Consider the following 16,770-nt stretch of genomic DNA (forward strand, 5'->3'; position numbering starts at 1 on the left):
ATTTTACATAACTCGTGAATTAGTATGATCATTATTCAATGTATAAAAAATGATTTTAAACATATATAAGCTTTTGTACGTAATCTTCCCAATCTATACGTATGTAGAAAATAGTATGAAATATAATTAAAAAGTTGGCTATTGTTTCAAACTCAGCTACCAACCGACACATCATGATCTATATATACCACCCACATTTGTTCCCACTTCCATGCTTAACATTAGTCCATTACCCCCTTTCGAAATGCCATCGTTCTTTACATTATTCCGTCTCCGGAGTAACTCTTCCGACAGTACCGAAGAGCTCATTGACGAAGGTCCCATTTCGAACACAACCGAGTGCTACGCCTGCACCCAAGTAGGCGTCCCCGCCTTCCACTCCTCAAGCTGTGATCGCGCTAATCAACCCGAATGGGAAGCCTCCGCAGGCTCTTCTCTCATCCCCATCCGTGACCGCCCCGGCTCCAAAACAGTATCCAACTGTTCATCCAACGACCGCCCAAAGTTTTCCTCATCAGGGTTCCTTAACCGCATTTACGACCCTCGCAGCAAACAAGTCCAAAGATGGAACAAATTCTTCTTGTTCACCCGCGGAATGGCTTTGGTTGTCGACCCGCTTTTCGTCCACACGCTGTCAATCCGCAGTGGCAGCGCCCCATGCCTTTACATGGACGGGTCGCTAGCCGCAGTGTTGGCTGTCCTCCGGACGTTGGTCGACGCCATTCATCTTGTTTACATGTTGGTGCAGTTCAGGATGGCTTATGTGTCACGGGAGTCACTTGTGGTTGGACGTGGGAAGCTTGTATGGGACCCATGGTCTATCGGTTTGCACTATGTCGGCTCACTCAAAGGGTTCTGGTTCGACGCCTTCGTCATACTTCCGGTCCCTCAGGTTATCAGTCTGAAATTTCACATGCAAAAAAACTGACCCGATGATACACATAAGATTTCCTATATTTTAGTTAAACATTTACGCAAAAGTTAAAATTTTTTCTCGTCCAAATAATAATAAAATTAATAGTATTCCTCCTGTTCCCCATGTTATTCCTCTCTGAACCACATATTTTACATACAATCATTAACTCAACACAACATATCCTGTTCCTCATGTTATTCCTCTCTGAACCACTTATTTACTTACATATACAAATTACATGAGGGCAATAGTTCTGCCACCACATTGCTGGAAAATGGGCGGCTGTCTCGTCTTTTTTTTTTTTTTTTTTCATTTTTAATACGATTTTGTCCCGATTCAAAATAAACTTATGCTTTTACCCCCAATTTAAAATTACGAATTTGCACTCGGTTTAAAATTATGAGTTTGCTCTCATTTAAAAAATGACAATTTTGCCCCAGCTAAAATTTGTTGTATTTCCGTCGTTTTAGTTTTTTCCCTAGCTCAAAATTACGATTTGGCTCTCAGTTGAAAAATATGATTTTGCCCCCCTTTTTCAAAAATTACGATTTCGCCCTGAGTTTAAAATTACGCTTTTGCCCTCAATTCAAAATTAAATTATGTTTTTGACCCCAGCTAAAAATTATGATTTTGCCATTCGTTCGAAACTATGATTTTGCCCCGGTTCAAAACAAAATTTTGGTTTTGCCCTCTTTTAAAAACTTCTGATTTTGCCCTAGTTAAAATCTGTAGTCTTGCCATCGTTTTAGATTTTTTTTTTTTTTTTTTACAAAACTATAGTAGTTTTTATTTTTACTTGGTTAACTCAATCTAACTTTTTTGTCAAGCAGGTGTCCAACACTCGCTCATTGTTTCTTTCTGACAATTTACTATTTTGACTCCAGCTTAGGCTTGCCATCGTTTTTTTAGCAAAACTATGTTAATGTTTTGGTTTAATTGGTTGAATCGATGTAATTTTTTTGAGATCGTGTTATGAGTAATATGCACAAGTAACTAAAATACATGCGTACATTTTATGAAACTAAGAAATATTTGGCTTAACACCCCGCAACGCGAACGAGCCATCCAACTAGTTTTACATACAATCATTAACTCAACACAACATATTTTCCATATGTTGGTTATACTCAGTTATGCAAAAATGAAAATTTTACACGTCCATATTAATATTAATAGTAATACAAATAGTAATAATACCGAAACTACATGCATATTTATCCGAACAATAAAACCGAAAATTAGTTATTTTTATTTTTCCTAGACCATCATGTAGTATTTTTGATTTATAACATCTTAAACTTTATATACTAGTATTTTTGATATTTCAAACATTTTCTTTTATGATGATATGCATATATATATATATATATATATATATATATATATATATATATATATATATATATATATATATATATATATATATATATAGTGGAGAGTTCAAATGAGAAGAAACTTTTTGTAAAAAGAAAAAAGAAGAAATTTCAACTAATAAAAATGTTTCATTTTACTTCATTTAATATAAGTATTTAATGTTACTATAAAGGTAATATGGTAAATCTACAAAGACTATTAATTAGTAGTATTCATCTTTAATAGGTAACTACATTAAAATTTGTAACTTATCTTAAAAATATATATATTTTTTCAAAAAAATAAAATAAAATAATTTAGAGTGTAGGATAAATTACAATGTATATATGATATATATATATATATATATATATATATATATATATATATATATATATATATATATATATATATATATATATATATATATATATATATATATATATATATATATAGTGGAGAGTTCAAATGAGAATAAACTTTTTGTAAGAAGAAAAAAGAAGAAATTTCAACTAATAAAAATGTTTCATTTTACTTCATTTAATATAAGTATTTAATGTTACTATAAAGGTAATATGGTAAATCTACAAAGACCATTAATTAGTAGTATTCATCTTTAATAGGTAACTACATTAAAATTTGTAACTTATCTTCAAAATATATATATTTTTTCAAAAAAATAAAATAAAATAATTTAGAGTGTAGGATAAATTACAATGTATATATGATAAATTACGGGTTTGTAGGATAAATTTCAACATGTGTAGCGTAAATTTCGAAAGGTGTAGGGTAACTTTTGATGTGTGTAGTAAAAAAAAAACATTAGTGTGAAGGATGATAGTTTTTATGACTAATTAATTAGTCAAAGATGATAATAAATGAGATAAATGAAAAAGTATTTAATGTTTTACAATTGTACTCTTTGTTCTTTTTCTTCTCAATTAAATTTTCTTCTCAAATGAACATTCCCCTATATATATATATATACAGGGTAGGGATCCTAAGAGAAATCCACCCTATTTGAGAAACTTAAGAAACATTCTGGACCACACATTTACCTAAGATTTTCATAATATACACATATGTATGTATAAGATTGATTATATACATATATGTATATTTTAAAATCTTGAATTATACACATATTTATATAGTCAGTTTTAAACTATACATATGTGTATATTACGAAAAGCTTAGAGAAAAGCTTAGATGGGGTGGATGAGAGTTTAGGGAGCGTTAGTTTTTTTAGGGGGGGGGGGGGGGCGTTTGGTGAGATATAGTTTTTTTGGTGGGGGTTAGGGAGGTGTTTAAGATTTTGGGTACGTTGTGGTGGGGTAAGGGTGAGTGTTTAGGTTTTTGGGTGGTGATGGGATGGGTTAATAAAGATGGTTCACACATGAACCCTACTAAAGAAATACTAATTATTAAAAGTTTAATATTAAATTTTTTTAATATTATTATGTTGCAAAAGAAAACTATACCATCCATAAATATATAAAAATTAATATTACTAGCCCAAGACTACCATCTCCTGATGAAAACCCGTTACCAGTGGCGGACATAGAGTGTTAATAGGGGTAGCATGGGCTACCCCTCAACCCCGTATCCGTAGTGTAAAAATACCCCTTAACTCCATTTCCGTAGTGTAAAACTACCCTCAACTTCATTTCTGTTATATAAAGGATATTTACCCCTGATCCTAAAAAAAAAATTAGGATACCCCTAAATTTTTAGGCTTGTTCCGCCACTGCCCGTTACCATTCACCTGCATGAGAAAGAAGGTTACTTCCTTACATGAATTGATATATTAAAAATAAATTTCAACAAAAAGACATAATATTTTTTACCTTGTTTTGGGATTCATTGATTTAAACAATGAAAGTAGAACTCAAAACTTGAGGAAGAAGAAAATTAATACTTACACTCATCTGGTAGTAATTTGACCGACTTTTACACAAATAGGTCTATTTATAACCGGTCAAATGTTTAAGTTAAAAAAATAAATCAAATACATTAAGCAGATCAACCAAACCCCTTTGGATCCACTTAACAACATTCTTTTCACATTCAGATACTCTAGGCTAAGGATCCTTTAAAAATATACAACAAATCGAATAATTGCATGTGCAGCTCATTACTCAGTTTCTACCACAAAAAACAAACAAATGTAATCGAAAGCCACCTACAATTTGAGAGATAAAGGTCAAATTCTACAAAAATAATTCCAAAATAAAGAGGCTGTTACCTAAAAGGTTTATAATAATCATGAAATAATCAAATAAAGGTTGCAACCGCAAATGGTGCCTCTCAATAACAATTGGAAAAGTGATAGGTTTTGAAGCACACAATTCCAGATAAGATGATCAAATCAAATGTTTATCTTAGATAAAGGTGTAAATAAGTTGCAAAATAGACATCACTACCAGATGGAGGAATTATAAGTGTACCAAGTAAGTAGTCGACATGTCAAAAATTCGAAAACTGAAAACAGATATGTCATTAACTTTAAACCCATATCATACAAACCAGAACATACCTTGAAGAAAACTAACCAATTTCTGCTTTTATGCTTTTAATAAAGAACGTTTATCAGAATTCATAGAAACAACAAGATGAGCATGATACTTAGCTACCTCTAGCATCTGCAAAATACAATTTTATATTTCTAATCAACTAAGCTAATCAGAAGGTTAATTTGTTTATCCAAACATTAAATACTTTTTTATTTATAATTTCATAATTTGTTCCAAAAGAAAAATCTAAACACGCCATCAAATATCTACAATCCTTACATCCCAGATATGTGAACTTAAAAATGAATGGGTAATATTAGAGATTGCGAAATATAGAAAATATAAGAAACGAATGTCTAATCATTCAAGAGATGAAGGTGTAAGATTAGAAATATCATCATTGAAAATGGAAAACGAAACTAAAACATAAACTTACCGTGATTAAAGATAACTTGTGAAGACCAATATAGATCTAAATTAAAAAAACTTGATTTTGTTTTAGTAATATCAACTACCTAAATGTAAAAAGATTTTTAAATAAAATTGTTACAAAATTGCACAAAGGGAAATCTATTTCTCTATCACATCATTATATTTTTATAATAACCCCACAAGGGCTCATGACGTTTGTATCATGGATTATCGTTTAGAGCATTATAAATAACAAATTTAAGCAAAATTTCTACCTTTTTTGCTATGGTTTTTCGAATATTAGTGAAAGAATTCAAAACGACTTTATGTTTTTGGTTAATCACTAATTATTATTATCTTAATGATAATCCTACACAGGTATTTACTATATACCACTTGGCCAAGAGCACTTATATCATGTATAAAAGTTTGGACCATTAAGAAATATAAATTCCGAACTCTGGCTTTATGCTTTAACCTTAGCATAAGAGTAACAAACCATAATCATACCCACTTTTCAGGTTGTATTCTGGTTAATAGTGCCTAGATTAATACGAGAAGAGCGAGTCCAGGCAATAATGAGTATCCTCTTGGTCATTTTCACCTTCCAATTCATACCCAAAGTCTACCACTCAATGTCGCTAATAAGAAGGATGGCGAAAGTCACTGGTTACATCTTTGGCACTATTTCGTTGGGTTTCACCCTTAATATCATCGCCTACCTCATCGCTTCTCATGTAAGTATGGTCTTCTTCATGTTTGTCACTATAAATATATGTTTATTTCTCTCATCATAATGCACTTATGTAATTTCGTTATACGCTTTCCTTATTTCCACTCGTTTTTAAATGTCTATGTCATTATCGAGATTCTTTACTTGAATTTGAATCTACTTAACATGCAAGACATCTTCTTTGGTGATAAAAACTGTTAGTGACGGAGGATAATGATATTAAGTGATCGTGTATCATAATTCACCTGTGGTTCATGTATTCATATCACTCTGATAATCGTAAAGAGTGCTTATTAATTTATGATAGGTTGTGGGTGGATGTTGGTATGCTTTGGCGATACAAAGGGTGGTTTTGTGCCTACGGAAACAATGCAATGAGAAAAACGCATGTTATCTAGCTTTGTCGTGTGCCAGTGACGTTTGCTACGAGTTTTTATTACACGAGGGAACATTTGGTGACCGTTGTGCTGGAAACTCAACCACTAATTTCGATAGAACGTTGTGTTTAGATATGGATGGTTCTTACAACTTTGGCATTTACGGAATGGCACTTCCTGTTGTTTCTAGCAACGCACGCACATTCAAGATTCTATACACCATTGCATGGGGTCTATTTAGCCTTGGTACATTTGGAAACGATCTTGAGCCAACAACTAATTTGTTTGAAGTGATGTTTAGTATTTGTGTGGTGCTAAGTGGGTTGCTACTCTTCATTTTATTAATCGGTAATATTCAGGTAAATACACGTCTTGCTTTGATTGTTTTCGTGTGAATATTCAGTTAGGACCAAGAAAATTCTAGGATTATATTGTATTCAGACCAAACAATCTCGGTCAATTTTTACAAAGTTGGACCAACAAAATTGGATATTGGTTCAGGTTCAGAGTTTAGTTTGGTCCTCGCAATAACCAGACAGAGTTTCGACGCTACGATACAAAATCACCTATCATGTCCTTGATACGTATGAAGCCTTGAAGATGTTTACTTGAACGGATGTAAGTTATTGAACGGATCAATGTGATGAGCTATTTATAAATGTTGATGATACTTGATCCGTACGAATGTGATAATCCTTAATCCGTACGGTTGTAAAGGTGTTTCTCATTCATCCGTACGTATGTATCATATTCACCATAATTGTTGCATTTTGACATTTTTATCTCATGCATACATCTCTTGGATGATGTAATGATGATGTAGGAATTATGATGTCATCATCTTAGATGATGACATCATACTTGATCAAATCCGCTCTCTTCGTATCATACCGTATCCTAATTCATCCTAATCACTCCTAACGCTATCTAGCGAAACCTCTGTTCGGTAAAATACAGATTTAAGACAGTTGACATTACAAGTACAATTAGTTTTCTAACTATGGCCATACGAATAGTGCACTAACATAGGTTATATTTACGCCAACATTCCTCAAATGACTAACAACCCTCACAAACCTATTGATGTGATTAATCAAGCTTTCACCTTTAATGCTACCGAAAGTATCATACTCCTTTTGAATCAAATATCTTAATCCCTCCATGAGTTTGACATTTCCCTCAAAGTACGTGTTCGCATAAAGCCATGCGGATTGCACCGTATGCTTTGTTATCTCTTGCCAACAAGATTTTATCTACATTGGAGTACATTGATGGGTTGATATTAAACACTTGTTGTTTAGATGATCAAGTCATGGGTTGGAGAGGTTTAATAATGATAGAGGTAACAATGAGGCATTAGTGAAGTAGTAAAAGGCTCCCGTTTTTCTTTTCAGTTAACAAAATCATCACCATATTTCAATTTCGGTAGCCTAGATATGAAAATAAGTTCGAGTTCTTTAGAGATTGTTCGATTAGGGTCCAATTTCACAAAGTTAAGGCAAAATAATAAGCGTGTTGCCTGTTAAAGACGAGTATTGCCGGGAAGAGAACACACGGACAATGTAACAACTAAAGAGATCCTATTGGCATGCAAATTATAGCTTAGAATTTGAGTATCGTCCGGACTGTCGCTAGCACAAGCCCGAGAATTCGAGTATCGTCCCGAAAACAGTGAAGACCCTAACGTGAGTTAGCTAAGAGAGTGTTGGTAGGAAGAGCAAAAGTGTTGTTAGATATCACAACAACCGACACTAGAGTGTCGCCATTACACACACAAAGAGCTTAAAAACACACAGCTTGACACACCATCTTCTTTAAAATTATACGAGTGTCGCCAAACAAACTCTAAACCCCGCCTTCTTCTAAAACAACACAAAAATCACACAAATCGATCTACAAACACAATGAATTAACCAAATAAATCAATAAACAGTTTGGAAACATTTTTCTAACAGTTTTTCATCAAAACACCAATTAATCCATCAAAAATAGATTTGAATTTGAAAATTTTGTAACAACTTTAAAACATTTCAAAAAGACCAGAAATTCAAACTATCAAGAGCATCATGGCTCTGATACCAAATTGTATGTCTAAAACCAGGATCTTCAATGCCATTGACATTTCTCAACAAGATTCGGATCCAAAACATCAATGAATTTGATGTTTGAACCCAAAAATGGCTAGAAAACTAAGAAACCGAAATAAGCACAATCAAGAAAATGTGATGGACATCATATGTAGCTTTGAATAGACTGGAAATGTTCACAATAAGTGTTAAGACTTTGCTAATTTTGCCAGGAAACACACATGCGTTTTTAGACCGATATATCCAAAAGCCTACCCTCAAAATGGCAAAATGAGCAACTATTTATAGGCAAGCCAACATGTCCTAACGACACTCCTCTATCACCGGCGTGGGCGCATGCAAAACTGGTGCCGTCATCACTTAAGTGGCGGCTGCAAGCTAATCTGAGAAAATACTAGACTCGCAACAGTGAACTATACAATAGAAAACCCAAGTGGCACACTAGTGTTGGCAGGAGTATCACTAGTATACATAACCTTAAGACAACCCAATAAAGAGACTACCAAGCTTCATCTTTTCGGATATGTCAGTATACAACAGTATTTTAGGTTCTAACAATTAGGAGTACTTCTCCCAAAGTAGGTAGAAAAAAATAAGTGGGCAGATTCCATAAGATGATGTCGTTTCCTTTCAGCAACACCATTCTGCTGAGGAGTATTAGTAGGTTATGGCTCGAGTATTGTACCATCTGACGCAAGTAACTAGGTCAAAGCATTGGAGTTATATTCACCCCCTTAGTCACATTGGAAGCACTTATCATAGCCGAATGTAGCGTATTGACATAGGATCTAAAGTCCTTGTAAAAAAAGCAAAGAATTCAAATTTACGCTTCAAAAGACAGACCCACGTATAACGAGTGTCGTCATCTACAAAAGATACATGATAAATTGTCTCACCCTTAGTAGAGACTGGTGACGTATCCCTGTACAATCAGAAATGTCACCAGTGTTTAATGACCCAAAGCACATGTAGAAACCAAATACTGTAAACGCAATGCTGAAACATGTCCTAACCAAGAATGCCACCAATGAACGACTCAAGCAAAAGGAAAAGAAGTCAACACTAGAAGCAGCCACACCAATTTCTTTGAGACCATCAAACACATGTCCTAATCACCCTCATAGAAAGTGAATCAAGTACATAACAAACATAATCAGAAAGGAACACCCAATGATCAAATTTGTACAACTGACTAACTGAAACAAGGTTTAAATCAAGATTTGGAATATAACAGATATTAGATATTAGTGAGAGAAATATGATGAATAACAACAAATCCAACACCTTTTATTGGTAACGACGTAGTACAAGCAGGCATAATAGACGCATATGGACCACATGTCAAATATACAAAAGATGACAAGTAGAGTAACATACCGTGAGATGCACCAAAATCCTAAATCCAAATTGATAAAGGAATACTTGAGGTACTAGACGAAGACATACCTGAATTTAGAAACAATCTAAACAAAAACCTGAGGATCTGAAGCAGGCATTGGTACGAGACCAAAAAGTGCACTCTGATTTGAAAAGTGTCATTGCGTTCTGTTCAGTTGCCTTGTTAAGAAACAACAGGCACCTAGACTTGTAGTGATTTTTTTTTTTTTGTTTTCAATATACAAATCAGTGGAAGGAAAATTTAAAAACACGTGTAGACGAACTATAATCATCCATGCTGAAAATAACTGAAACCCAAATAGAACAACGGTACAAATGAGAGCAACTAGAACTCGAACTCAAATCAAACGAAGCCAAACTTTTCGTCCAAACTAACTTTTCGCCACATAACAACTTTTCACTACAGAGCAAACTTTTTGCCAAAACCCAACATATCGCTAAAGTCAAACAATTCACAAGACCTAAAAATTCGCTAAAATCGACAATTACCGAAAACCGAATAAATCGGAATAGATTTACGAGTGGATACCAACTTAAAACGTCCCAAACTAGCAGATCACAATAGTACACTACTTCCCATGAAAACGATAACAACAAATTAATCCTAACAAATTACCAAAATTAATTATTGAAACTGAAACAACTGAAACAACTTTTTAGTACTAGAAACAACTGAAACAACTTTTTAATAATAGAAACTCTGTACTTGATTTTTATGCTAAGATGTTGATTTCCCTTCCTGAATTCTTATTTCTTTTAATTGCTTTGTGTTATAATAATAGAAACCAGAAACATTGTTATAGTATTTTCAAAACTGAAACAACTTTATTTATGTACATATTGTTTAGGCTTAAAACAAACGAATATCATGATTCGGTTCATGATCCTCATTGAGACTCAAGCTATTCAGTTTTCTCCTTTTTGATTATGTTATTTTGAATTTGTGGTTTTGCTCTATATATGATCCCATCCTGGTTCACATCTCTAGTTTCGTTATTGTATAATGAAGGTGTTCTTGGAAGATGCTATGCAAGAAAAAAGCAAAATGGAACTAGAACGTCGCGATATGGAATGGTGGATGAGGAGAAGACAACTACCATCACATCTAAAACAAAGAGTTCGTCTTTATGAACGCCAAAATTGGGCATTGATGGGAGGTGAAGATGAGATGGAACTCATTAAAGACTTACCTGAAGGCCTTAGACGCGATATCAAGCGTTTTCTATGTCTTGAGCTCATACGCATGGTAAATGACACACTTTCACCTATTTTTTATTCATTTACATATGAACGAGTAAATATGGATGGTGATTTATATCTTTTTAGACAAATCACAAAGTATAGATAACAATTAAATGAATCAAATGTATCAGCGGGTTGAAATTCATTCAAAGTTTATTGTGCATACGATAAATTGAACAATAGTTTGATGTTAATGTTACTAACAGTTGTTATATGTTATTCAGGTACCTCTGTTCCACAATTTAGACGACTTAATACTCGACAACATATGTGACCGTGTTAAACCGCTATTATTTATAAAAAATGAAAAGGTGACAAATTTTTGTTATCAATGGCTCGAATACCACACTGATCATGCTATATGTTAGTCATTTTTGAGCTGGCATCATGAACATTTTGTTAATTTGATTGTTTTTTAATCCTAGATAATACGCGAAGGCGACCTGGTTCAACAAATGGTGTTTATAGTTCAAGGACGCATTAAAACTAGCCAAAACTTAAGTAAAGGAGTTGTTGCAACAAGTACACTCGGTCCAGGAGGCTACATAGGTGATGAGCTTTTATCATGGTGCCTAAGGAAGCCATTTATAAACAGGGTTCCGACATGTTCTGCAACATTTACATGTATAGAGCCCACAGAGGCATTTGGGCTTGATGCTAATCATCTCCGTTATGTGACTGATCATTTTCGCTACAAATTTGTGGATGAGAGGTTGAAGCGAACTATTAGATATTACTCATCGAATTGGAGGACTTGGGCAGCAGTGAATATACAACTAGCTTGGAGACGGTACGTGGTGAGAACAAGGCGGGCGGTGAATCGTGTGTCTGAGGAGGATGGTGGTAGTAACCGTATGCTTCGGCAGTATGCTACGATTTTCATGTCATTTAGACCCCATGATCATCTTGAGACTTGAGTAGAGTCGGTTTATTATTCTTTGAATTTGTATCACCATGGATGGTTCTGCATTTTTATAAGGATTAATTTTATATAAACCCTTACAAACTTGCATGTCTCATATATATATATATATATATATATATATATATATATATATATATATATATATATATATATATATATATATATATATATATATATATATAGGGGCTGGTTAACGTACAAATACGCTTATCGTACATTACGTACGCTACAATCTCAGCCGTCAGATCATCTTCCCGCATTGAAAATCGCATGTTGTTTTTTTGTAAAAATTTCGCATGTTGGTTTTTTAACATGCGATGTCTTCAAAATTACCACATGCGAAATTGATACAAAAACCAACATGCTATTTCATCAAAATTATCACATGCGAAATTGAATTACCACATGCGAAATTGTTACAAAAAAACAACCTGCTATTTCATCAAAATTATCACATGCGAAATTGAATTACCACATGCGAAATTGTTACAAAAAAAAAGCAACCTTCTATTTCATCAAAATTGTCACATGCGAAATTGAATTAACACATGCGAAATTGTTACAAAAAAACACCTGCTATTTCATCAAATTTATCACATGCGAAATTATCACAATAAAAAAAAAAAAAAAAACATGCGATTTTCATTGCGGGAAGATGATCTGACGGCTGAGATTGTAGCGTACGTAATGTACGATAAGGGAATTTGTACAGTACCCTTTACCTATATATATATATATATATATACATATATATATATATATATATATATATATATATATATATATAGGTAGAGGATCCTGTAAAAAGTGCTCGAAGTGTGAGAAGTGTATTATAACACTATATATAATACTATATAACACCATATAAACACCGTATAACAATATGTAACACCATAGAATACCATATAACACTATGTAACACTATATAACATTATATAACAAATATAACACTATAGTTTGTCTGATAGCATGTTTATGATAGAGTTATAGTGTTATATTTGTTATATAATGTTATATAGTGTGTTACATAGTGTTATATGGTATTATATGGTGTTACATATTGTTTGTTATACGGTGTTTATATGGTGTTATATAGAATTATATATAGTGTTATAATACACTTCTCACACTTTAGGCCCATTTTACACTATCCCTACCCTATTATATAGGACAAAGATCCGTTAGGAACCACCCTTTATTGCGAGAACCGCGAGAACCAATGTGAATACAACAAAAAATGCCTAAAAATAGCTAAAAAACACACAAATTTTTTTTTAATATTTTTTTATAAAAAAATCGCTACTTTTAGTAGCAAAAAAAATTAATTTAAAAAAAAAAACATTTTTTTTGGCTACTAAAAGTATCGATTTTAAAATAAAAAATGTTAAAAAAAAAACTTTTTTTTTAGATTTTTTTTAGGTTTCTTGAGGGTTTAGTTTTTAGCATTTTAGCTTGGGGGGGGGGGGGTTAGGTTTTTTTTGTGGGGTGGGTGTTAGGTTTTTTTTTTTAGGTATTTTAGCTATTTTAGGTTGTGTTCACATTGGTTTTCGCGGTTCTCGCAATAAAGGTGGTTCTCGCATGAACCTTACCCTATATATATATATATATATATATATATATATATATAGGGAGGGGCTCATGCGAGAACCACCCTTATTGTGAGAACCTTGAGAACCAATGTGAACACAACCTAAAATAGCTAAAAAAACCTAACCTCCACCCCCCCCCAAAAAAAAAAAAAAAAAAAAAAACCTAAACCCCCCCAACCCCCCCCCCACCCCCCAAAGCTAAATGCTAAAAACTAAAACCCCTAAAAAACCTACCCCCCCCCCCAAAAAAAAAAAAAAAAAAACCTGAACCCCCTCCCCCACCCCAAGCTAAAATGCTAAAAACTAAACCCCCAAAAAATCTAAAAAATCAAAAAAAAAATCTAAAAACTTTTTTTTTTAATATTTTTTAAGCTCAAATCGCTACTTTTAGTGGCCAAAAAAAATTTTTTTTTTTTAAATTTTTTTTTTGGCTTCGAAAAGTAGCGACTTTTATATAAAAAATTTTAGAAAAAAAATTTTGTGTGATTTTTAGCTATTTTTAGGCATTTTTTGTGTGTTCACATTGGTTCTCGCGGTTCTCACAATATATATATATATAGGGTTAGGTTAACGTACAATATCCATTATGGTACAATATGTAGGCGCCCATCTCAGCCGTCAGATCTTCATCCAATATTGAAAACGCATGTTGGTTTCTTGTAACAATTTCGCATGTTGGATTTTAACATGTGAATTTATCAAAATTACCACATGCGAAATTGTTACAAAAACCAATATCTGATTTCATCATAATTATCACATGCGAAATTGTTACAAAAAAACAACATGCGATTTCTTTAAAAATTATCACATGCGATTTCATCCATGCTATTTTATAAGATGCGATTTCACATCGCGTACGTAGTGTACGTTAAGGGATATTGTATAGTACACTCTCTCTATATAAATAGGGGAGCGTTAAAATGAAAACCACATCCAGTTGCGAAAACCATGAAAACCATTTTCCAACCATTGATCTTTGGAGATGGATGGATGAGATTAAAAGTGATTAAAACAATATAATTTTTTTTTTGTTTTACTATGTTTTTAATATTTTAATGTCAAAAGAGTAGTTTAGTAAATTTGTTTGTTTTGTCTTATTGTATTTGTTGTTTTTTATTACTTTTTTTTGTCATATTAAATTAATTGTTTTTTATTAAAATCAGATTCTTTAATTAAAAAACATTTTAAAATCTGATTGTTTTTACAAAAAAAAAAAAAAAACAAAATTTTCAGGTTTTTTTACAAAGCACGTTTTTACGAGTCGTTTTTTACGCCCAGTTTTTTGCCGCGTTTTTTACGCCCCGTTTTTTCGCCGCGTTTTTTACGCCCCGTTTTTAGACGCGGTTTTTTACGCACTTTTTTTTTACCTCTAGTTTCATGCGCCTTTTTTAACGTGCCCTTTTTACACCCCATTTTTCAGGATTAAAAAAAAAACGTTTTTACGAGCCGTTTTATTACGCCCCGTTTTTACGCATGGTTTTACTGGCCGTTTTATGCGCCGTTTTTGCGCGCCGTTTTTAGGCCTGTTTTTTACGTGTTGTTTTTTACCCCCGGTTTTACGAGCTGTTTTACGCCCCGTATTTACACACCGTTTTATCACCCAGTTTTTTTACGAGCCGTTTTTTACACCCCGTTTTTTACGCGCTGTTTTTTTAAGCGCCGTTTTTACGCCCCGTATTTGGACGCCGTTTTTTTACACACATGTTTTTAAACTTTTTTTACGGTTTTAAACTTTTTTTACGAATACTTTTTTTACGGTTTTAAACTATTTTTTCAAAAAAACTTTTTTACAGCTTTTTTTTAACAAAAACTTTTAACAAAGAACAAAAATTTATACGAAAACTTTTTTACGGTTTTAACCTTTTTTCTACAAAAAACTTTTTTTTACACACATTTTAAAACTTTTTTGCGTTTTTTAAGAAAACTTTTTTTACGGTTTTAAACTTTTTTTTAACAAAAAGTTTTTTACCGGAATCTTTTTTTATAAAATCTCATTTTACCAAAGACAAATTTATACGAAACTTTTTTTATGGTTTTAACCTTTTTCTTTACACACACGTTTTTTATTTTTTTTACGTTTTTTAGGAAAAATTTTTTTACGGTTTTAAACTTTTTTTCTACAAACATATTTTTACAAAAAAAAAAATGTTACAAATTTTTTTTTTTACAAAGATAAAAAATTTATACGAAATTTTTTTTACGGTTTTAGCCTTTTTTTTACAAAAAACATTTTTTTTCAGAAATTATTTTAAAGAAAACTTTTTTACGGTTATAAACTTTTTTTTCAAAAAACAAACTCGCCCAAAAATCACAACTCAGTAGGTGTCTCAGATAGATTGAACTTATTATCATCGACCGGAAAAAATATAAAAAACAACAACAAAACTCAAAATCATGTGTGGCTCTTGAAAAAAAAACCGGGGCTTGGCTCAGAGTTTTCAATAATCATAGTTGCCAAAGTGGGGTTGCAGGTTGCAAAACCTACCCTCCACCAACCTTGCCACGCCATTGTCATCATTGTCAATAAATCGAAAAGGGACAACAAAACAACTTACAAACACCAAAGGGTCGGCAAAACAACTTACAAACAAGACAGAATCAAAAATACAAATCAATTTTTTTTTTCAAAAAACTAACCAGAATCAAGATCAACAACTACCTCTCCTGCAGAATCAATCCAAGATCCAAAATAAAACATATCGATCCAAGATCCAAGTAAAACAGAATCAAGATCACTCAATATTCAAAAAACTAACCAGAAACAAGAACACAAACACCCATCTTACAGATCATTCATCCACCTTCTATCACCCCAAAAAACACCCTCTTCCTTCAACCCCCAAAACCGGCACAACCTCTACCCACCACCCAATCACCGGCACCACCGACATCTGACGCACCACCAGCACCACCGACATTGATGGCACTACCAACATCGACGACACCATCGGCGTCGACGACACACCACCTTCAATCACCGGCACCACCGTCATCTACGGTACCACCGACAAATCAGATGATGAAGAGAGAGAACCGCGGTGGTCTTATATCTCCGGCCGATGACAGTTTTTTTATATCTCTGGCCGATAACAATGAGGGTTTTAAATCAGATGAAGGCGGTGGTGGATCCAAGAACTTACCGGAGAAGAAGTTTGACTTCCATTTCCGCCGTGCTACTAGAAGGTGCTCCGGTGGTGGATCCGAGAAACTCACCAGTTGAAAA

General features: G+C 33.1%; 1 protein-coding gene across 1 annotated transcript; it reads left to right on the top strand.

Moving 5' to 3' along the window:
• Positions 1–226: 226 nt before the first annotated feature.
• On the top strand, positions 227–11,982 carry LOC110877633 (cyclic nucleotide-gated ion channel 2). Its single transcript, XM_022125792.2, has 6 exons — positions 227–892; positions 5,715–5,930; positions 6,234–6,662; positions 10,798–11,034; positions 11,255–11,341; positions 11,456–11,982. The coding sequence occupies exons 1-6, from the start codon at positions 245–247 to the stop codon at positions 11,945–11,947; spliced, it is 2,109 nt and encodes a 702-aa protein (XP_021981484.2). The 5' UTR covers positions 227–244; the 3' UTR covers positions 11,948–11,982.
• The last annotated feature ends 4,788 nt before the right edge of the window (positions 11,983–16,770 follow it).

This window comes from Helianthus annuus, chromosome 9 (assembly GCF_002127325.2).
Source record: "Helianthus annuus cultivar XRQ/B chromosome 9, HanXRQr2.0-SUNRISE, whole genome shotgun sequence".
In the NCBI taxonomy this organism is placed as follows: Eukaryota; Viridiplantae; Streptophyta; class Magnoliopsida; order Asterales; family Asteraceae; genus Helianthus; species Helianthus annuus.